Source organism: Meleagris gallopavo, chromosome 8 (assembly GCF_000146605.3).
Source record: "Meleagris gallopavo isolate NT-WF06-2002-E0010 breed Aviagen turkey brand Nicholas breeding stock chromosome 8, Turkey_5.1, whole genome shotgun sequence".
In the NCBI taxonomy this organism is placed as follows: Eukaryota; Metazoa; Chordata; class Aves; order Galliformes; family Phasianidae; genus Meleagris; species Meleagris gallopavo.
Genome location: NC_015018.2, coordinates 14,498,058 through 14,522,502, shown reverse-complemented (window position 1 = coordinate 14,522,502; position 24,445 = coordinate 14,498,058). Strand labels below are relative to the sequence as shown.

At 37.7% G+C, this 24,445-nt stretch overlaps 1 protein-coding gene and 1 long non-coding RNA gene across 3 annotated transcripts in view; one reads left to right on the top strand and one right to left on the bottom strand.

The window, feature by feature from the left end:
* ADK (adenosine kinase) overlaps window positions 1-24,445 on the top strand; it is a 255,177-nt gene that overhangs the window by 208,576 nt on the left and 22,156 nt on the right. The window contains exons 7-8 of the mRNA XM_010714373.3: window positions 2,956-2,991; window positions 8,620-8,734. Coding sequence (XP_010712675.1) covers window positions 2,956-2,991; window positions 8,620-8,734 — 151 coding nt within the window. The remainder of the gene's footprint in view (window positions 1-2,955; window positions 2,992-8,619; window positions 8,735-24,445) is intronic.
* LOC109368789 lies at window positions 11,711-23,557 on the bottom strand. Of its 2 annotated transcripts, none has more exons than XR_002117131.2 (3): window positions 23,122-23,557; window positions 20,543-20,663; window positions 11,711-12,706 (listed from the first exon to the last, which is right to left on the bottom strand). It is a non-coding gene; the product is annotated as an uncharacterized LOC109368789 (long non-coding RNA). The 2 variants fall into 2 exon arrangements; XR_002117130.2 differs by lacking the exon at window positions 11,711-12,706 and adding an exon at window positions 17,506-20,259 and having other exon boundaries at window positions 23,122-23,550.

Sequence of the window (24,445 nt, the reverse complement as noted above, 5' to 3'; positions counted from 1 at the left end):
TCCTTTAAATGACACTGTATGCTGTTTACTTCAATATGACTGTATGTTTGGGGATTATTTTTTTCCAAAATGGCAGGAGCCAAATAATGTTTCATAACTGTTAACAAATCCCATTTCTGCTTTAGGTGGTACAGCAACAAATGTGCTCTTGTGGATGATAAAAAGCCTATGTAAAAAAGGAGTGTGAGCATTTAAAATATATTTAGTATTAAAGAGAAGAAAGGTGGTGGAGAGGATGTTATGAAGTGAGATGCACTGTAGACACAAATGGAAAATAGATCTGAAAATGCTGACTTGGAGTAATGAATGAATAACACCTAAAGTTTATCAGAACCAAAAGAACTCCTGACGTGAAATGAAGCTTCCTAAGAAAATTCTGTTCTATTGCTGTTTTGCTTTGCTGTTGTCGCATGTCATGCATGAATGGAAATGCTGCATTCTCTGGGGAGCAGTAATGCTTCTGTGTAGGTTGTTTATTTCCTTAATCCCTCCTTCTCCGTGATTTCCAATGTCAGATATAAAATGGAAAGCCTGTAAATACAGTGATTATCATACTGATTATCACCTGCATCAGGGAACGCCCTGGCTGGCCGCCGTAACCCCAGCAGTCTCCACATGTTACAGCCACTTCGATTTTAACCTGACTACTCTATTAGGTACGTGAGGCTCAGTATGAGGTGCCCTAAGGCTGCACAGATGGGGTCCGCTTGTTTCCTGTTCTCACTGTTACTGTGAATAGATACTAAAAGCTCCTCATTGCTTTTATCTGGTTAATTTACTTTGAACTGGCCCTGCATTCAGGGCCTGCGGAACATTTCTCACCATTTTGCAAACACCAAACCGTAGTCTCTAAAGATGTACTTTGAGCTTTTCTCTCCTTTTTTTCTAGAAGGGCCTTAATTCTCAGGGCCTGTAATCCTGGGAGACGCTGATTCTCAGGGAGCTGCGGGCTCCTTACTGGAAGAACCTGCACAGGAGGTGTTGTGAGGTTTGGTTGACAGGAGAGAAGAAAATTAAGATTGCTGTTGTTCTTTGGCACATACATACACCTTACATTAGGGGTCAAACTGTGATTGTGTGCTGGCTACCATTGCTCATGTCGCTGGGCAACAGACCAGGCTAAAAGACGAAGCTCCAGCAGGAAAATCCTAAGATAAGATGCATTTTGCCAAATGTGCAATCCGTTTGTACTTTCTTGTGGAAGAGCCAGGTCTTTCAAACCACATCTGCTATGCATGGGTGCCCCAGAACAGAAAATTAAGATGAATTCTTTCAAAGTCTCTCACATAAGGAAGTACTACTTAACTGGAATAGCTTTTATTTCACAGATGTAAGAATGTACTGGTGTCCAGTTTCCTGCCCAAACAATAGTTTAACACAGATGTTACTGTCCCGCTGCCTTGGGGTATTAAAGAAATCCCTTAAGACAGATCAGTGCAACTTCCAATTTCACTCACATGACCAAAAACCTGAGGTTACAGAAGTTATTTGGCTGCAGTATATAATCGTTAATTTATTTTCTTATTCTCTATCCTCCTTATCGCTCTCTTATTCCTCTTATTTTATTTTTTTTTTTTTGTGGGATTTTTTTCTGTGTCCAAGTCTCATTTGAGGCTTTCTTGATTGTGCTGTGGTTCATTGTAAGTGCATCACTGTATAGTGGAAGCTCACAGGCTCCTTTTTTCATATGAGCATAGGCTTTGTTAATCACATGCTGCTTTAGGAAAACACTGCATGATATCTTTGAACCCTACACTCCTTCTTGACAGCCAGGCTAGCAAATGTCATTGACTGTGTGATGTACAAGAAGGAATTCAATTGTAAGTAAATTGTCAAAGTGGCTAACCTTGCCCGCACCCAATTGTCAGGACCATGATTCAGTTTTTCTGTCAACATCAGCCAAGGCTAACCCGGTCAGCCTTATGTTTCTGCAGCAAAGCAGCCTGAGGAGTTGTGCTTTTCAGCTGATCGCATTTTATTAACCTCAAGTTACTGTTGTTATAATCAATTGTACTCACTTCGGATTCGTAGATTGCCCCCAAATTGGCAAATCATATAGATCCACAAGTACGTATTTTCTGCAGTATTAAAGCTGTCATAGGGACACTGGCCTTAAATGGTGCGGTACGGTAGTTATTTTTGTTTAGTTAGATCAGCTCTCTGTTCAGGCTCAAGTCTTATCCTTCTATTAATGTCACTTGGCAAAGATAATCTGGAAGATTGTAAGTTAAAATGTAAACACTTTGAGCACTGTCAACTGTATTTGCAATGCTGAGGTAGAAAGTGAATAAGGGAGGGAAGAACACTGCTGTTGTCTCCTGTCTCCTTGCTTTTATTTCAAAAGAGATTTTAATTGCTCCAATTAATATAAATAAGAAATGAGGACATTCTGATACCCTAATGTTTCCTCTGTTCTTTGAGGAAAAGAACATAGTTAAATTGCCTAAAGCGGTGATTAAGACATCAGAGTGTTTTAAAATGCTCATCTGATTCCACCACAAGGGTTTGAACACATTTTGTACTCCTATTTTTTTATGCATTGTAGATGACAAATGATTTTTTTTAAATGGCTTAAAAACCCATCTCCCATGAAGTGCATCAATGGAGATAACGCTGTAATTGCAATTCAAAATATGTCTGAAGGATATTTGCCTGGATTTGAAAGTGTGATTTCCTACTTAAAGTCCTGTGTCCAGAAGTAACTTTCCTCACCTGGAAAATACCATATATTGTACCTTCTTTATTTGAACTTGAGCAGCATGCTGACATTGTGCTGCTGTTGGGCTGCGGGAAGGAGGGGGAAGCTTTGGGTGCAACTATCAGAATAGAACAACTGTATGTGGGGATATTGAGATAATCGTGTAAAAGGAAAACTGGCTGAATGAGTTTCAAAATGTGTTATTTCTTCATTATCTAGCACTTTATAATTAACTGTTCTTTTTTTTATTATTTCAGGAAGCTGCCACTTTTGCTAGAGAGCAAGGCTTTGAGGTGAGTTAACCCACAATTGCACACTAAACAGATCCTAAAGGCTTTTTTCGTGCTGATAATGAAGTTCTTTTGGACAATGATTGATGTGCTATTATACTCTCCAAGCCTCGCAGCGGTTGCCATGGAAACTTGGCAGTCGTCATGGTTTCTTTGTTCTGCCAGCTCAGTGTTATGACGCACTCTGCTAGGTCTGCACCCAACATCGCCTACAGATGTTATTTATTGAATTTTGAAAAGCCTCTTGGGAAGCCGAGAGGTTGGGCACGGTTTCAAGCTGCCTCTGCAGATATGGGACCTGTCAGTTTGTTCAGTTAAAAAGCTACCTCATTAGCTGCATTACACTCCACAAGGATTCACTGCTACAGCAGTGGTGAGGGAAGACTAAATAGAGAAATATAACACCGCTTAAAGAACTTAAACCCTGCCATATGCGGATTATCATTATGCAAATGAATTGTAGAAAGGTTGTATATAAAATTGGTAGGTACTGATTAATGTAAACCACGCTGCTTTTCGAAGGGTGGTGTGGAATTTCTGTTTCAAAACAGATTCAAGTTGGTGCTTTCCATCTGTGCTCTAAAAATGCTCAATTCCCTACTTTCTAGAAGTAAACACTGTTGATTTTACAGCGATTCTCAGAGCTTTGATTTCATTTTTCTGAGCTATTTATTTGAGTGCCTAAGCCTTTTCGTAGCCCCTCCCATTGGCTACATTCAGATAACTCAATCTGGAGAGCTATCAGCTATTGGTCTCTAATGCTGAATTCAAACAGGCAGGTTTTAAATACTATAATTAATGTGACAACAGTTGTACTAATTTCACAGATAGTAAGCGATCTCACTGAAATCTAAATTGCAGAACCGAATGCACATAAATCCTGTTACATGTTTTTTCACTGGAATAAGACCCACCTTAATTGATTTGTTTGCAGTGGGGAAGAATAGATAGGAGTTTGACTGCTCAACACCCATTCTGCATAAATAATAGAAGCCGCGCGATTCAAACTGCAGCACTTTTAAGAACGTGCCACTTTGTGTGTGGATGGCTGCATAGAGAAAAAAAAAAAAAGAAAGAAAGACTGGCAGCTTTTGTTCTGCAATTTAGATCTCTTTAGAGCCGTGCACCAGCAGGTACATCAATGCCATCAGTGTTTTAGATATTAAAGCTGTGGGCTGGCCCATTTCATTTTATGTTTGCTAAATTCATGCGGCTGCTTTGTAGAAATCCAGACATTTTATCACTGTCAATTTTCATTTGTATAATCCGTATTGTTAGCATAAAAATACACTTTCAATTTATTCTATCAAATGAATGAATTTCACAGATGCCTCCAAATATATTATGAAGCATAACAAATTATTGGTACCCTCTGGTAGCTAGACAATAAAAAGGAAAGGAAGTAGTGTATTAAGTCTACCCATTCTATACTTTTATTGCCCCCTTGAGCTAAAGACTTTGAATATGCCTGGTTTAAATTCAGTTCTAGTGACAAACTGCTGTTGCTGGTGTCTGCTAACTACCATCATATTAACCTTTCCATTAGTGCTTGCTTAGAGATTTTAGCACAGCTCCTTCTGAACATCCTAAATCTGCCACATTTGATTACAGCGTATCAGTAAAGTGCACAATGATTATGATCTTATCTCTTATTACCCCCTTGCTTGGCAACAACTCTCACGTCAAGTTTCCTGACAAAGATTTGATAAGTGTCCGCAGTGTTGTTTTCCCATTGTGCTGTGAAAGGTAAAAAAAAAAAAAAAAATGAAAATCACATTGCTAAGAAAGTATCTTAGGAAAAACTTAAATAGCTTCAATTAATTTCCTTAGTTAAAGGAAAAAAATTCATCAGGTCTCAAAATCTTGTAAAATGGATTCTGTAATTTATATAGAGAAAGATTAAAAAGGTAAAATAAAGAACTGGAGTGACTAGAGCAAAAATCAGGAGGATATTTGCTGTAAAAGTAATGAAAAGTTGCTGTTACCTGAATCTGAATTACAGATGGAAATAATTTTATTTTATTTAAAAAAAAAAATTAAAATCAATTCCTCGGAAATCTTTGTCACTGAAGAACAGTTGTGCCTTTTTTTTTTCCTTAATATTATCTCCATTTCCGTCTTGCAGTTAATTCCACAGTTTATGTGAGTAAATGCATCGTATAAATGTGGATTAAGTAAAATGAAATTAAAGGAGCAGATTTATCTAAGCTGCCATGGAAATAATTTTTCCTGTTAAAGATGATGTTTTTCCATGAAATACATATTGGTTAGGAAACCAAATCAGAGAGTTTTGATACCCTGGGATAAATTTCAGCCTTAAAAGCAGTGAGATCCTCTGCACAGATCCACAGTTTTCAGTGGATTTATGCTTGTTCAGTTCATGGCTGTGATGGTCCCAGCTTTTTTTATGACTGTTCAGAGACAAGGATCAGACCTGCCCAACCATCAGAATCAGACTCAAGTGTATTCTAAGATACATACAAGTATCATGTGAATTTGTGGCACCTTAAAGAGGCAGTAAGTCCACAAACCCACTGTTCAGCCATGTCTGTAGATTGTATTGAGTCAATACAAACTAAATATCATTCATTATAGCTCTTTGACAATATTATGTACACGCTGAGCAGAAATAGGAGATGACAGCATTTCATACCATTTGCCTGACAGCAAATTGAGGGACACAGTACTGCTGCAGTCCTAAGTTGTAAATATTCACCTGCTCTAAAATGTCACAGTTGTACCTTCAAAATATAACACAGTGATAAGGCAAAGATGTATACTGGAGAAGTTAAGCCTCCCTAGTGTTAAAGTCCCAGTTCTTTCGCTATATAAACTATTTTATTCTCTTCCTTTGAAAAATTTCAGTGTAGAAAGTGATTTTGGCTAAAAGCACCAAGTTAATTCTCTTAGAATATGGTATTAGTTACTTTAGAAATCTGTGTAAGCAGACACAAGTCTCCAGACCAGCTTGTTTCGAAATTCCTACCTTTTGAAAAAATTCTTTCCACCAGATACCTTTCTTCTACTGTTATATGCCAATTACATATTTAATTCTTCCTAGAAGCGTATATGCATTTTACTTACTTTTACAGTCTACTCTATTTCACTCTCTACCATCATTCTTCACTAGTATTTTTCCTTTTCATATAAATTCATCTTCGTTCTTCCTCAAACCAAAGGAATCATCTCTTGATCTTGTCATTTTCCTCCATTATAGCTTCCTTACTTTCCTCTTAAAATTTAAAGTACATGTAAATACATTACACAAATGTCTTCAAACTCTTTGATTTCTTTGCCTGCTTTGCTCCACTGTAAATGTGCTTAATAAAGTCATTAGGAGCTGATTCCTCCTTAGCAAAAACTAACCTCCTCTCTCCTGTTTTTCTTGGTATCCACAATTGCAGTTTTATTCACGGGCCTCTTAATTGTCAAGACCTCAAGTAGGTCAGAATGTAGGTGAGCCTTCAGAAGCTTACAAATTACCAAGTTGAAGGGCTGTAATTCTCCTCTCATGCCCTATCCAACAGCTTGTGCCACCAGCTGATACCCTCTACTCACAAATCTCCTCTTAAAAAGACATTTGAAAACAAAAGAACAGCAGTTGCAATTATTTTCTCTGGCATTTTAAGGGGCTTCTTGCCTTCTGAGAATTAGGGCTAAGGTGGCCTCTGTTTGCTCTCCATCTGCTGGGGGGTTCAAGGTTCCTCAGTCTTCTCCAACAGTAGAGGTTGCCTTTTGAAAGCTCATGATAAGAGTCTAAACAGGAGGATGAAATAACACAAATGTGTTAGTATAGTAACTGTATATGGAGATTAAAAGTGTGAGAGAATTCAAATAAGGCTTAAAGAGAGCAGTAAGTAAGAGCAAACTATTATAGTATTTGACAAATGTGTATTAATCAATATGAGCTCAGTGACTACCGGAGAGAAGAGAAATTAAAGAGAGGCTAGAACTACTGCAAAAGAGCTGGATAATTTTCACTTACAGGGATATTGGTAAGTGCATAGCCCAGGCTTGTTCTCTGTCCGTGGTAAAGGTGAAGTGCTGTCAGTGGTGTGATCAACAAGATTGCTAAAAAGCAGCAAGTAACTGGGTGGTGTGTAGATTATAGTTCTTACACTGCTTAACTGAGCTGCTGATGAAAAACAAGTGCACTTGTGAAAATCAGCAGCCACAGTCAAAACTGCGCGTGCAGTACCTGGTTTTAAAAATAACACTATATGCTGATTTTGGAGGAATAAAATCAATTTATTAATACAGATTAATTGTAACTCTGGTAAATGACTTGATATCACTCTGGACAGCTTTATAAATGAACTCAATTATTTAATTGTGTTAAAATGAGTTGGGTTTCATAATGGAACAGATCACCAAAAAATGCAGAAAGTACAGTTACGCTTTCATTTTATATTCAACACTAGGCCATCACCAAGTCTGCTGCGTTTCACTGTGGTTGCATGTACATAAGTGCACACATTGTGTGGTGTTATTTAGCACACGTAGGAATAAAATGCAGCTCAATAGATAACACAGAGAATTATCTGTCTTACTTTCATCCTGTTAAGTATATACATATATTTGTATGATGGCAAGAAATAGGTTTATATATACACCAAACTTAATCTGTGGAACTTACTGACTTGAGATAAATTTGAGAACAAAATCATTATAAAAGGTTTTAATGCTTCTACTAATAACAGGAATACTTAGATTAGATTGAAAACTAAACAAATTAGAAGTTGCAATGGTTGTGTTTCAAACTATACGGCAACTGAACTATGAGAATAGGAAGGATGATATTCTAGTGACAAGCTGCGGTGTTGTTGGGTTTCTTGCATCAACTAAAACATTTCAAACTTGTTGCTGCCAAAGGCTTTGGATGGATCTCTGGTTTGGTTCATTATGCTAAGTTCTTAGTTCCTAGCTAGATGTGCTGTGGTGTACAAAGTCCCTTTGAAGCAAAGATTCTTTAATTTTTTGCAGCTTTTCCTCACTTCAGAAAATTTATGCCCCACTGAGTGGCTCCCAACTTTTCGTTCCCTACATCTCAGTGATGCAGAGAGCTAGTGAGCCCACAGCATGTCCACCTGGGCTCCACACCTTTGAAGATGCTGCAGGGTGCGGTGGGTTTATGTGTTGAGATCAATTGCTGTAGGGGATTTCAAGAAACAGTGTTTGTTATCCTTCTGAAATCAGAGGGATTATAGTACTATAAAACCTGACTAGATTGAATGAAAATCAAGCTCAGAGTTTATCTGAAGTATTCTCTTACAAATTTTACTTTTAATTTTATGGTAGGTAAGGTTAGAATCTAGTCAGCAGCAAAAAAAACCCAAACCCACTAATTGCTCGTTAGGAAATGCTCTGTAATTCCTTTGTTAGCTTAGCAGTTTTGTAGCAATTGGAATAGCTGAACTATCATTATCAAGATTAAAAACAATGGTCTCATAGTGCTATATAAACCCTTAGGAGAATGAAGTATTCTTCCATTTAAAAATCTTCCTTTACTGACGACGAAGTCTATTTTTTACTAACCATAAGAAAAAAAATATTTTGATCTGCTAATAAAGTTCCAATCTTTCACTGCTCTAATATGCTGGTTAAAAGAATTTTCTTTCTCTCTATTAATAGACTGAAGACATTAAAGAGATAGCCCGGAAGACACAAGCCCTGCCAAAGGTGAACACTAAAAGGCAACGAATTGTAATCTTTACCCAGGGGAAAGAGGACACTGTAATGGCTACAGGTACATTTTTCATATCTTTGTTGTCACTCAGTAAATATTCTAGTTAAGCAACAACGAATTCTGGTTTTACCTATTATAATTGTTAAATGGTAGGCAGAGCATTTGCCTTTTGACGTTAGTGTTTTTCATCTCTGTTATGCTTCTAATTGTTTTAAGATTCTGAATTTGAGAAGTTAATATTTCACAGGAATGCCTGAGAATTTAGTTCTGAACATGTGAAGTACTTCTGTATAACACAGATCTAAAATATTGATCCAGTTGGTTTTGCTCAGATTTTATGACTTGAGATTTTATCTGTGTAGCCATCTTTGCTGCAAACAAGAACACACTATGCCTGCTGAGAACAGCTGTGCAACAGTATAGTATATTTAAACATTTGTGAAAAGGAGGAAGTGAAATCCAGTACTAAGTGAATTTCCAGGCTTTTTTGCTTTGAGCAGAAAGCTCACTTCAAGCTTTTCTCAGCTGTCTGCTCTTCTATTCTCAAAGGAATATGTGAGAAAAAGGTGTTCTAGCAGGGATACAAGTAGTTTGTGCTGTCGAAATTGATGATGTACGACACACAGATTTAAGCATTATAAACACGACTGCCTACCTTTTGACAGTCTCTTTAATTTTGTCCACCTATGCTTCTAGACTAAATAAAGCTATTAAAAACATGTGCTGTGGTGAGCCATTGTAGTCATTCATTCCTGCACAAGGTAAGTTATTAGTCAAGGTTGAATTCCTCCTTTGGAAATCAAGTGAAGTTGGGGAAGCTTTTCACCTGAGGGACCAGTGCTTACTCATACAATATTTGCCTCAAAATCAGAACTTGCTTCAGCCTGTGGCTGCAAGGCTAGGCACTAAGTAGGTATGTTACTGGTGTATAGATCATTCTTAGCAGCAGTTAGAGTGATTTCTCCAATAGTTTGCTCCTTCCTGTATTTTGTTAGCTACAAACTGATTTAAAGGAAATAGAAAGCAGTCACTGAGAGTTGTGTATGTGTATCTCGCTGAATAATGATGAAAGCTTTGCTTCCAGAATGTTACTGCATTATGTGAATGGCCCATATGGAGGCACTCCACTGGAGTATTGTACAGTTGGCTGAAAAATAGCAGTGTAAAAATGTTTTTATACATGAGATAGTAATAGTGGTAGTAAACCTAAATCTTACATGTAACCCTTCTGTGCTCTTATTTAATTTTCACTATGTACTTATTTTATTCTTCAAACTGAAGTTGTTAACAAATCCATTAATCCCTTCTTTGATATTTTTACAACTGGGGGCTTATTTGAGGACTGACACTTGCTAATCTTAGCTGTTTGTTTGCTATTAAGTGAACTTAAATTAGAGAATGCACTTTATATGCATGATAAATGCAAGATGGATAGGGAGTGCATGCAATGGTGTCAGCTACAAAAGCAAACATGATAAATGTTAAGGCAGTTTTGAGCCGTGGGATAAGCTATTTGGTGCACGAGCATAGCTGAATCTCTTTGCTATGTTGTTATTCATGGCAGCCAAATAAATGTCAATAATAAAAGAGAATTAAAGATTTTCATTTCCCAGAGGCAGTCCTCTAATACAGCTTGATCTTTCATTTCATTTGTAATTCGTTCTCATGTCAGGATGCAATCATTCGCCAGGCTCTGTGTGTCATGTTAAGTCATTTAATAATGATTAAGAACATAAAAATGTTTGGCCTGTGGGGCAATTCTCAAAAGAGATACCAATTTGTTATTGTTTTCCCCCTTCTTCCTTCCTTTGGTATGGATCATCTTTTTCCCACCTCTTCACATTAGAATAATAATGAAAGGAGGAAAATGTGTCCCTTAATTTAGCATATGATGATACCACACAATGGCACGGAATACTGTTAACGCTTAATTCAGCACCAATTAGGTTTTGTTGTGCTTTCCTGCAGTGAAAAGTGTAAAATGTTTCTAAATGATCTTTGAAAGACTTGCTATATTTCAGAGTAGTTGCCAGTATAAAATTCATTTCCCCTTTCTATCACAGGATAAGAGTAAGTTTTTGAAAAAGCAAGCTTTGCATGGTTGTTCATACTGCCTTTCTGAGGAAAATCTGTACTCTTAAAGAGTTTGTGCCTTGTGCCTAGATTGAACAAGTATTTGCAAAGTAATAAGTGAGCTATACGTTTGGACTTACTAGACGTTCTGCTTTGTACTTCTTCCAAATCAATAACAATAATAGTAAGTAATAATAGTAATAATATGAATGTGGTTCCAGGATGTTTATTAGTTGAAAGGCATTGCAGTCAGTAGGGACTTAACGAGATGGAGATCAGTATGCAGGCAGAGGACTCTTCTGTTTCTTTTTTTCCTTCCACTTCTGCCATTAACCATCCTTCATCAGCTGTTGGGTAGATCCCATGTTCCAGTGTTTATAGTTTATGACATCTGAATGAAGCTGGAGCTTGAAATTGTGCCTTGGACTGGACTGTTCTATGAAGAGACACATAGACAGTCACCTCCCAGGTCTTGCACATCTCAGGCATTACACATTGAGAAAGACAGCACCATAGCTGTAAGAGCATCCCTACCAGACATCTATTTCCTCAGTTAAATACAGCCTCTGCCTATTGTCCTGGACAAGGCTGCCATGGCGCTAAGCTGAGAAGAACTGGATTACAAGAGTAGGAGTGCACCTCTTTGGTGGGTTACATACAAGTTGAGTGATAACCAGAGAATGGAAATAATGAAGGCATCCACTTCAGTACAGCTTTGGTTGGAAGGAGAGGAAATGAGGTAGATAAAAAGGATTGTTGCAGGTTACCAGAAAATAGAAGTATCAGTAAGTACTTTAGGAGTAGAGCATAGAGCAGGAAGGTGCAGATCGTTACCAAAATAAAAGAAAGGTTGACCAAGAAGTTCAGAGCATAGAATCTGATAGACTGAGAGAGCTAAAAAGCCCACTTCCTTCAGCGATGTGTCCCAGCCTGAAAGCAAGGTTGTTGAATGAGTATGTGAATTGCTGCTGATCACCCAACATTGTTTTAATGCCCACCAAAACCATTGGTGGCTCACCTGTAGAAGACCATGAACTGTGGCTGCTCAGGCACTGATTGACAAGCAACTTAGAGGCCCACACAGCTGGAGCAGATCATGAAAATGGTGGGAAGTAACTGCATCAGCCATTCAGTCCAAGCCATTCCCATTTATCAGTCCAAATTCCTAATCTGTCTGAACTATTTGTTTTTTTCAGAGAAAAAATGTCTCTATCATGGAGCACATTGGGTCTTTCTGCTGTCTGTTCTTATCTCCTCCATCACAGTACTCCAGCCCCAAGGCTCCTTTCCTCTCCCCTTCCTTCCTGTTCTCTGTCAGTAGGAATAATTGCAAGAAAAAGGCAATCTCATATTCAAACTGAGTGTGATCAGTATGTTTTATAGGGAAGGAAAGGAGTGTTTGGGATTGGCACACAGACACTGTGGTTGACTAAATTAACTGTCGGCTTCTAACAAGGCTTCTCAGAGCATGCGATCAATGCCTAAAGTTCTCCTGTTCGTGTCATTTGGGTGCATTTTCCTCTGACGTCAAATTTTATCTTTCTACTGAAGAATTTAAAAGCATTGGAGCTTCTTAGTGACTGTAAGAACTACAAGATGACACAAATGCTGTAGCTGTCTCTAACATCAGTCCCCAAAATGGCTGAATTTCAACAACTCTCCTGAAAAGAAAAGTAACCTGAGAGGTACACCTCTGATGAAACTTTGCAGTACAGAGGACTGTGGTTTGGGAAAGATAGCAGTAACTGAAAATAGGATCAATGAACTTGCTTACTGAGGTAAGTTTATTTGAGGAACAACATTGGTTAATGCCTCGTGTGGGTGCTTTTGGCCATAGAGAGAATTGCTTGGCTATCAGACTCTGGTCCCACTATCACAATCTGGGTCCATCCGTTCTGAATTTGACTCCAGGTTCCTGAGTTTGCGGGATACATTCATTTCATGTTTCAACGCTCTCTTCTGTAACCAAAGAAAATATATAGGAAAGGAAGAAAGGGAAGGGCTGATGAATATCTCCAATCTCCTGATTTCAGCAGCTGGGGCTTTTCATAAACACACCAAAAATCACAAACTGACAACAACGTATATGTCACATCTATTTGTGTGCTATATCGTTTGTCAGAATCAAATGCTCTGAAAACTATCCTTTTTTTTTTACAGAGTTGCTCATAACGTTTTTAAACAAATTACTTTAAGTCTGATACATTTTGTGACTAGTCTTCGCCCAAAGGGAAATCTTTGGAAAGTCTGAGCAAAATCAGTTTGACAATGGAGAAACAATTTAATACTGAAATATTTGCATAATTCAAAAACAGCTGAAGCTACAAACTTTAAACTTAGCTAGTTTTATAGCTTTAATAGAGGAAAGAAAAACAGTCCAAATGTAAAGAAAATCACTTCAGCATTTTTCAAGTTATGAATGATGAAATCTGGCATGTTCAGGCCTGAACATAGAATGTTCCTTTCTTTTTCCTTCCCACTGTTTGCAAGACCACTTCTGTTAAGGGCACATTTGTAATAGGCTCATTTGTTAGAAAATGGCAATAGTAAATAAATGAATTTTTAAGGATTTGAACATTAAAACCACCTGAGTTAGGGTTTACTGAGTTAGTGACACTGCTTACATCTTCTTCAGTTTGTCAATGGATGGCATGAGAATGTTTCAGGAAATGTATTGGCTTTGAAATACAATGTGTTAAAATGAGAAGGGTCTCCATTAATAATCCTGAAATGCACCTAACATAAAGTATACACTAAAGTCTGGGGAACTTCTACTTGTTATTACTACATTATTTAATCAGTTCCATAAATTACACAGCATAGGCTATATGGCCAGATTAATATGGAACAACAAAGCTTGCAATGTTACCAAATTTTAGAGCCCACTACCGAGCTTTTAATGTTAGAGTAATATTAGGTATTTGCCTCTATCTGTTATCCGAAACAGGGCATTGAGCTAAATGTATGTTGGTGTCACCCAATACAGCCATTCTCAAAGTAATGTATATGTAATATATACGTTATATAATATATACATTCACAAATTAAGAATTTCTATGCATTTGAATAGAACCAAAACCTGGTCTAAATGAATGTAGCAACAGGAGAATGGAGAGTCCGTATTTATGAATGAGGAAGCTTCTTGTATGTTAAAATCATTTAAAAGGAGAGTTTTTAAACTGATGTTTAAGCATCTAAGAGTCTAAACAGAGGTCAGTAGTTTTTTTTTTGTCAGGTTGTGCTGCAATCACAGACCACCATGTTACCTTGTAAGCTTATCTATAAAACAAAGAAGTATTTATTACTATTGACACTGCTGACATTTTATGGTGGGTCTGTTTGCAGCTCTTCTTTCTGTAAATTACTCTGTATTGTTTGTTTGCCTGTAAGAAGCAAGAAAAAGTACTTTTCCCTTAGGTCTCCTAGCTTTCATTCTCAGCTTTCCAGACAGGAAAAATCTTGACTCGCTCTTTTTATCAGACAGTCTTCCTGTGTGTTTGCACAAACAAAAAGTCACATCTTGGACATGCAGTTGGGTTATATTACAATGCATTCTCTTTTTCACATGATTTCTTATCTTCACTATTCCCTCTCCTGTCATATTCACAAATGTAAAGTAAAATTTAAATACTAAAAATGGATTTAAGAAAAAAGGAAATTTTGGTCTGCTAGTCACACAACAAAGGAGCCAAAAAGCCCAACAGAATTATTTTTAGTTTAGTTGTGACTTAGGAGGCACAAAACCTAAATTAATAATGAACCTTTGTTTGATAGGGATTAATGAATAGCAAAGCTGGTATTACCTTTTGTAACTGAGACCACTCATGATTTCATGCTGTGTGGGAGAGGAGATCTGAGCATTTTATTAGACAGCTGAAACACATTATTAAACCCTACGTTTCTGGACACCTGTATCTTAACTGGAATTAAAGGTCAATAATTTCACCTCAGAGAATGCATATACCTGTATTACCTATAGGCATATAAGTAAATATATATTTATATATGTAAGTAATGTGCACATGTGCTTTCAGTAATTTCATATCGATTTAAAGAAAAGAGTATCTTTTTTAGTCTAATGTAATAACATGTCACTTTGGCCTGGCAATTAAGAGTAAAGTCAGGAAATTCCCATTTCTTGTTTAATCACTAGCAACAAGGTATTTTCAAGGCAAAACTTCACCTTTCATTAAATGTAGCCTGAATTTCAGGTGCTACAATTAATTTACATTCTGGCATTCCAATGAAAAGTTGCCTTTTTCAGCTATGAAAAATATGTTTGCTGGCAATAAATAGGGGTCCCTATCCCACACCTTAGGACTTGTCAATATTTCCTCTTACACAGGAGAATTCCTGTATTTATTTCTCAAATACAGATATGTACACCTAGGAAGTCAATTTCTGTACCATAAGTCTAGAAGGAATTCTCGGAGATGTAACTGTTAATACACTGCTCCACTGGTTGTGTAACAGGAATTTATGTGATGCTCGGGAGGCAATGTGGAGTGGAAAAGGGGAGCAAGACTAGGTCAGTCCAAAGGTCCATCTCACCTAATGTCTGCATGTGTAGTAGTGGGTGCTTGTAAAAGCTGTTTAAATTCAGCCACTTAAGAGTATTATTGGCTATCTCCCTCTTCTTGTATTGCAATGAGCAGTCAGTAATCATTCCAAATGCAACAAACTCCAGAGAACTCTTGCTTGTTTCTCCTTCACCAGTCTTTTCTTCCAGAATCTCTTCCTATTTCGTTTGCTTGTGATAACCCTGCTATCCTTCCCTACATCTTTTCTCAGTTGTGCTATACCCTTATGAGGGGGCCGCTAGAATGTTTGACATGAATTAGAAGTTTCCAAAGTGATGTGATTTTTTTCTCTCCTTTGTTCTTCATTCCTCATCATAGTTCCTCACATTTTATTTGCTCTTCTGGCTGCCATTTTCACGTTGTAACTTTTTATTTATAGTATGGTAAGAGGTGGTTTAGAATCCATCACTGTGTATTTAAAAGTGGATTTTTTCTTCACGAGTGAATCATTTTAATAAAGATTGACAAATTATTTTATAGCCCAATAGTATGGGATGCTTTTGCAATCCTTCACACTCAACTTTTGGCTTTACTACCCTAAATGAGTTTAAACCAAGAAGATGATGTACAGGATACCGAGAGCTCTTCTTGGAAGCACTCCATAGCTGAAGATGCTGTCCATAGCAGGCAGGCACAATTAACATCAAAACAGGCCTTGTATGGGTGCTACTGAATACTGCTGCCAGCATGGGTACACAGAGCTCAGGAAGTGCAGTAGGAAACAAGGCAGGAGGACACTATGGTACCTGCAAACCATACTGGATTCAATTAATATGGAGCCTCACTCCAAGTCATGTTTTATTTCTATCTTCCATTTGGCAACAAAGTCTGCAGTTCTCAGGCTGGAAGGAAAGTTACTTCAGCATCAGCTGGGAATATTGTAGAATTATATCTGCTAATCAAAGAGCAAAGAATAAAGAGACTATGAGTATATTATAAAAAATAAATGGTCTTTTTGGCATGTTACATTTTGAAAACCAACAGTTGTATCATAGAATTATGCTAAAAGAATGGTGAGACTGCAGAATCAGTCATTCAGAACATAGGAAGCACTGGAACTAATGACTGCTTTCCAAACTGAGTTTATGCTTCTCGGTGGACATGTTATGGATACAACTTTGTTGAGGTTATCCCATATTTTCTGAAAATGACACCTCGCTGTGCACTAAGTATGAAGTTCTGATGACGACTTTTCAGCCACTGTTTTTGCAGCTATAATGTTAAGAAAGTCTAGAACTATAGTATCACCTTTCATGTACAACAATCATTCTAAAAACTTTTCAAGTTCAACTTTGTTTCAAGTTCAAAATTTTCCTTTTTTGTACATACGTTCTGTGTTGCCACAATATCCTGTGTTGCATGCTACCCATTTCTCCTTTAAAACATATGGTTTCATGAACTGAAATCTGAAATCCGTGGCTGAAAGCTGAAAGGGTTGCAGTGCATAGGCTTCTCCCCTCCTGACGCTTGGGTTAAAATTGTACTAATAGAGTGGCTATTTTTGGCTATTTTATGTAATCAGTCAAAAAGTAAGTTTTTTTGCCATACATTCAATTGTCAGTAGTTCTTAAGAAATATCTTTTCTCTTTATCCTGATTTGATGTGATTATTTTTCTCATGCTAAGAAATGAAATGTATACCTTGTTCAGCAGGTTTCATAATAGATCAATAATTTGTTGGCTTAACTTTTTTTTTTTCCTGTGGAAACATGGGAAGATCAATGTCTATAGTGCCCTAGGTCATGATCAATACTTTTAATAAAACTTCCTTTTTTTCTTTTCCTTTTTTTTTTTCCTACCTTTGTACAGTTTTGCCTTTATTAATGAGCCCTTCCTTTAGTTTCAGACCATTAATGGTTTTCAGATAATGTCATACTGCCCAAGGTCAAGGCCAGTTTGAACTTATAACTCTATTTATCAGTGATTAAATCTATTGGATGGGCTTAGATGTGTTAGGAGACAAGAGTTCGAAGCACTGCTTTGTAGGGATTCTAAAGAAACAAAACCTCAACCTTTTGGGAGGACTACACATTAAGGCTATTTTCATTTCCTTCATAAACAAATAACAGTTGTCTTATTTATGGATGTCGTATTGGCCATAACATCACGGGTAACTACTATAGCCTTGACTGCTTCCCAATTAGTTATTAAATGCTCCATTTTGAGTTTTATAACATTAAACTGCTCATTTTGCAACATGAATTTGAAATGAGATAACCTATCTTTTGCTGAAAATACAAATGGGAAGCCAGTAACTTATCAAAGTATGTGTTATCAGCTGGTGTGCTTGCAGAGAATATGATACTGTTGTCTCTGGGGCTCAGCCTGGTGTCTTCTGAAATCAATGGAAAGATCTCATTAACTTCATTGGATATTGATTATGGCCATGGAGAACTTAAAACACTCATGAATATAAATGGTTTATACGGATCCACATGTCTTTTTGTGTGTTGTACCTTGTCTGCAGTCTCTTGATTCAATTTTTGTAGTCTACCTGGAGGTTATACAAAAAAATAACTGTATGTATGCTGAGAGATTTTATAACACATCTTACCTTAAGGTGTCTTCTTTGCTGTCTGTTACAAATGAGGTGCATAAAAAACTGGACCCTTTGACCGCTGGCAGCTAGACGGAGTATCTTATGTAGAAGATCTTTTTTTCTATTGTTTTGGCAGTTTTCACCTTTATTTTTTTGTTAGGCAGCAGTTCACTTCATAGTAAATCATCACAGAGGAGTTTCAGCAGCAGAATCTCTACTTAGAAGGTGCTCTACAGACTCTGATAGCCTATCATCTTTAATTTAGAGATTTTATTTTCCATCTTGTGATTACAGTTGAATGAACATTGTAGAAAAGTTTAAATTGTAGCTATCCGTGGCATGCTTTTGCCTTAAATGATGGAACTTATGTTTTCAAGCCTCTAATCTTCACCAGCTCAAATAGTCACTATAAAATAATTGCATAGAGTGGAAGGAGAGTAAAATATGGGTATGTATGGTGACCCTGGAAGGAAATTAACTGTAGGAACTGACCCTTTGATTAGAAGTTTCTCTGCTGTAGCATTCAGTCTTAGGCAATAGAAGCTGTGGTAAATAGATGGCTGAGTAAAAGATAAATTCTTATCTCCAGGAGAGATGGAGCAGAGATGCTGGCTAGTGGAAAAAGTGGACAAAGAGGAGGGTTCATGGAGTCCTGCTTCATCTGACTTTGGGGATTTAGGATACAATTTGTGCAAGGCAGCAAAACATTTAGAGCTAACACTGGAGCCAGGAAGAGCATGAGTACATTGGAATTCTTCAAAATGGTTAATTGTATGCAGGTGAAATTGTGAGGTTTTATGATCAGTTTGGCTCAATGATTTCCACAGTAAGTTTTACAGGTAAAACTAAGTGGGAATGGTTTAAATCCCGTTGTGAAAAATAAAATGTTACTCATATACCAGTGACCTGGCCTTGACACAACTGAGCGTAACACGGGTGATGAAGTGGCAGTTTAGACATAAGCCTTCAATACCACAAAAATAAATTTTACGTAGTTGATCCTGTTTAAATCAAAGCAGGCTCCAGCTTACTTCCACTTTGTTTTGTTTATTATGAGTACAAAAAGCCAGTAAAATAAGCAGACCTGACTTAAAGTACGTACAGACAGCAGATTTAGTAAATATAGCAAACTTGAATGATTTTTATACTATTAGGTTTTGGCTTTACCTACCAAATGACTTAATAATAATATTTCTTTAAAAAGAACACAGACACTTGTCAGAAATCGGATTTGGAGTTTTGAAGGTGACTCCTTGTGATTTTATTTGCTGTGCTCTGCTACCCTGAGCCCACCCGGCCCCTTGTAATCCGTCCTGATTCCTGCAGTCAAAACTAAATCAGAGAGGAGTCCGTGGAACCAAATATTTATATCCCTTGTAATCTGACCCTGTGATATTGTACTGGGAACCTGAAAAGATGCCAGGCCATGCTTTGTGGCTAACAGCAATTGATCATGAATGAAACTGCAGAACTCGATTCCAAATTGTTGGTTTTCTAAATTTGATAATAAGTACATTTCCTGATAGAATATAAAAGTGCAATAAAGTGTGCATGCCCTCTCCTTCCTCATCCGTCCAATTGCAGAGTGCTGTTTCTTCAGTTTATTGTCAGTGCTGACAAGTGAATAAGAATTTTAGGAGCAGTTGGCTACCAAGTGATGGCAAATTTTAAGGTTATGCAAATTGTGCCAGTACAGCCCAGCTTGTTTCAGACCTCTTTTCTCTATTATCATATCAATTGAGTCAGCTCATAGTAGACAAAGCAAGGTTATGGGAACCACCTAGAGCATCATGCACCATTAAACACCAATGCAGCATACATGAACATCTGCAACAACGATCTTATTAACAGAGGGCATAACGGAAGGCAATAAACAGCTTTCTTAGTCACTTAATTGTAAAAAATTTAATAACCTAATACTTGCATTATTTATCAATAGCAAGTTGGCCCAAAATTATGCAGTTGTGGTGAATTAGATTGTACTGCCTATTGCACAATGTGAATTACTACAAAAATATGAGAATTCATCTGAGAGCAGTTAACACCGTAGTTAGTAGAGCGCTAATGCAATTTTCTTTCACCTCTGGCATATGATGGGTATAGGTATCTGCCTTTTGCAGTGTCATTTTTGTATTTGGCTAAAAATAAATATGAAAAACCTAAAAATAATTTTTTAATTTACTGCTTGTCTTGACAGATTAAACATTTGAAAAAAATCAAGCTTGATTTGAAAGGTAGAACATGGAAATTATGAAGTGATCTTTGTGTGCTCACTCAAAACAGATGATTAGTGAAACAAAGCATAGCATGTTCATACTGCAAATGCATGTCAGCTCCTGGTCAGCCACTGTGCTGAGCTAGATGTGAGCACGTGGAGCTGTGGTATCCAGTGGCCTAGGAAGTGAGTACAGAAATTAAAGTAAGTTAGAATTTGAAGGTAAAGACAAATGAGATCCAGTTCTTCAGGGTCAGGTTAGGGCTGGCCACAGGGAGAGAGGCTGGGCAGGGCAGGCAGGAGTTGGGCACTGCAAGAGGACAGCACCACTCCTCTGGCTGCAGCCTGCAGGTGCACAATGTAGGGACATCCAGTTAGTGAGAAGATGGTCTGCAGCTGATTTAGGGGGAGATGATTCTTTCATTTGGAGCCAAATTTCTTTTCTAGAATTGCATAACTTACATTAAAGTCGGTGGTGTTGCTCTGTTTTTTGGTGGTGTTTTTAAGAGCATCGTATTCCCCCACTGAGATTAGAACAAATCTCAGCCTACACTGCAGTGGCATCTCACAACGGAAGTAAACCCTGCAAAGCCAGAGAAAATTCATTTAGTAAGCAAGTTCCATTCTTCAAAAATAAATAAGTAGCCTAGGGAGATCTTAATTAAAGGCAATAGAGAATTTAGAAATACAGCATGAGAAGAAAAAAAAAAGCTTGGAAAAAATTCTAGATCTGAGCTCTGCGTTAAAAGGCTGAAAAATTAAAAATTTTACATGTTATTTGAGTATTTAAAAGCAATTTAAATTTCTAAAATTTCTGTGACATATCTACCTCAGTAATGTCCAGCTAGCATCTAGTTCATTAAAGAAAAAAAAAAAGGAGAAATATGTTTATACGTTAACTTATTTATAGTAATGTTTCTAAGGAAGACTCTCTTTCACTTTGATGGACTGATTCTATTTATGAAACTAAATATAAATTCACCCAGAAGAAAAAGCTCCTTCAGAATTGCTCTGTGGTGACCTAATGCTCACTCCTTCTCTTTTCAGTCTTACTGATGCTCAAGTAAAAGAGAAATGCCTTGGGCCCATTTCTGCCTCCACTGACGACCCATGCTTCTCAGATTATCATGTAGCATAAACAAAGCTGTCATGTAACATGGCATTTATTTAAATGATGTGATTTCTGTGTTCACCACTGTGAAACTAAGGTATCGCTAAGAAAGCTTGCAAGTTTTGACAGGTGTGTTTGCTGCATTAGGGCAATATGCTTAATGTGTAAGTAATGTAAGGCATAACGCAGCAGTTGTCTTGCTCAAAACCAAATTATATTGTGTTTTTCTTTTTTCATTTTAGCCAATGCCCTGATAAGTTTTGGGTTGAGATTGCTTTGACCGGATAACAGATAGATATTTGTATGAGAATTCTGCCACATGGGTGTTTTGATGATCCAGCTGTGCAGTGGTTTCACATCTACCTCTAGAACGGCATGGAATGGAAGACAGTCATTGTGCATTCTTGCTAGTGTGTGGGTCAGGGCAAACAGTAACTGCAGTGCATGGTCTGCTTTCCTAACTGAAAGATATTTCATTTTTGCACAGCCCAAGCAGACAAGTTTCAGAAGGTTTAAGAACTCCTGTGACCTAGAACGTGGGTCATGTAACTTGGGCATACATATGTGATGTATTCTTTGCGTTAGACATTGAAAATTGAAATTCCAGCCATCATTTGCATTTCCCGAGTTTCCTGTTAATGGATAAAAATACAGATTTGTTTGTATTCCGATTGCCATGTATGGCTCAAAAAGTAGAATTTGGGGTTGGGTTGGCTTTCTTACTTTTAATGATGAAGAATTATGTGCATTGATCGAACCAAATCATGTAGGACTTGCAGGTCAGGAACAGAGCTCTATGTTTGGTGGTATCCAAGGCCAGTGTGTTTTTATGCCACACTGTACTTTACTGGGGCATTAGCCTCATCACTCGTTTCATTTATTGTAACTCGTGTCTTCTTTCTTCAGGACTTATTTTGACGTGAGTGCTTTATATGGCAAACCTTTTATTAATTTTGATGTCTGTATCTTCATTCTCGTTGCCTTTCCTGAGTCTTCGCCCCCTTTCCTGGTGCAGAGATCCCAGGAAACTCTTCAGTTCTGAGCCCTACCTTATGTCCCCAGCAGCCGCTGAGCCGAGGAGCGCGTTTTCTGGCAGCTCAGTGGGCGCAGTTTCAGCTCACTCTGAAATCTGTGCCTAGCGGGCAAATGGCAGTGCTCATGTGTGCTCGGAAAGGCTTCCTCAACAGAGTTCATTGCCATTCTAAACTTTAAACATTGTGACACATGCCAGAAAAATTCAGCGGCTTGTTCTTTAGGGAAGTTTTTCCATATATGTACGTATGCATTTATTTATTTATTTAATATTAGCACCCACATGAAACAAAGCTGCGGTGTTTTCTGTTGACCTCCACTCATTCCCCCATCTTTTGCACGCAGCCATAGTACATAACAAAGAGTTATTCCGTGTGAGAAATAAAGCAGAACTTGAGCTCCTGTCATTGGCAGTGATTGTACAGACAATAAAAAAGGCTGAGTGGCTCCCACACCTTCCATAAAGTAAACAAAACACATTTGGGCCTTTAATAGCTAAAGCTATTGGTAAGTCATTAGTTATGCTGTTACTTCTTTAACAGTTGTAACCAGACAGAGAATTCTGGGTCGTATCATATGCTGGAGTAAATCACAAGTTGTTTTCAGAGAGCAGCACTGAACTGCCAGGAGGGCAGACTGAGGCGCACGTAGGTGCAATGGCTATGCAATGAGTGCAAGAATATTCTTTAATTTTACATAATTTCTAATAGCTAAGTGTATGAGTTCTTCTGGAGGAACCTTATTTCCCTGTTAACTCCAATCTTACAGATCATACATAAATGCTACAAATATGGATTCTGAATAAAAATACTTTGGCTAGATAATGGAGCAAGGCATATGTCTGGGGAGAGATATAAAAGCAAGACAAGTCTCAATGAATATCTTGGGTTAACTTTACCTCCTCTGAGAGAGGGGAAGTGGGGTCTGCACACTGTTGTTTCCCGTAGATACTCTTATATGATCGTGAGTAGAGCCATAGAACCTCCAAAACCTGTGACATCATATTCCTTCTCTGTTTCTACTGCAAGTAAGTTGCCTGTGAGGGACAGTTCTTTGCATCCTGGCCAACGTAACTATATATACTTACTTTTACCTAGCAAGCTGCAAGAATTGTACTCTAATTGCTGTGTTTGGGTGTGATATTATGGAAATAAATTCATATTTGTATTAATTTTATTATACCATAGGCATATAAATGCATTATAGACAATGACTATTCTACGACTTGTTTTGACTAACATTGTTCATTATACCTATAAAGGCTTAACTTCTTCACTATTCGCTGTAATAAAATTTTCTTGGCTACATCTTGAATTTGTTAGAATACAGCATCATTTGTTGTGTATTATTACAATATTTGATTAGAAAATCTGAAAGCATGTGGCTGACTTATGTCTTGCTTGTTATACTATTTAACTCCATTGACTTACACAAATAAATTCCTTATTTTTCTGACAAGCTCTTCAGAGGCGGAACAATGCACAGAAATAGATGGAGAAGAGGGAGCTGCTGGCATGCAAAGCAAGGCAAACTTAACATGCACACAGAGAGTGCCGGGGGGCTGTAGTGCTCATACCATACAGCTATCTGAAGTCCCAGCCTGAAAATGCAAGATCTCGGTCTGTTGCCTTGAAGTGACAGGTTGAATCAACACTGCCAGATTTGAAATACATCAGCACTGGAAGTTGTAAGGATTTCTAACTGGGCACTCAGTGCCCAGCACCCCAATCCATGCTGCCTTGCAGCTGTGAACAGTGCTGTGCTGATAGAGGTGGGAAAATTACGGCATCTGTTTGATTTACATTTCAGGTGTGATATCTTTTTGTGAAACGCAGCAACAGCAGTAGTTCCCACTATAGGTAAAACAGGAGACAATGTTCTTGTACTGCTGATTTTAAAAGGTTCATTAATGTGCTGAAGAAGGTTCAGAGGCTTAGAGCTGTTAGGCTTCTAGTTTCTTCTTCTGCAGAGAGGTAACAGCTCAGAATCAGCCAGACTGGCATGGGTTTGTTCCAAATACTTTTCTCATTACTTCTTACCTTATAGCTGTCCAGAGACATTTATAGGTTTTGAGCTTAGGTTTCTATGTTCTCTTAAGTTCTTCCTGTCCTTTTTTTTATCCCCCTTTCTTTTCATCTGTTTTTGGCCCCTGATCTAAAGAAAATGAGAGAGGATGGGGGTGGGAAGGAGATGGGACAGCATTCTGTTTCACAGTTGTTCCT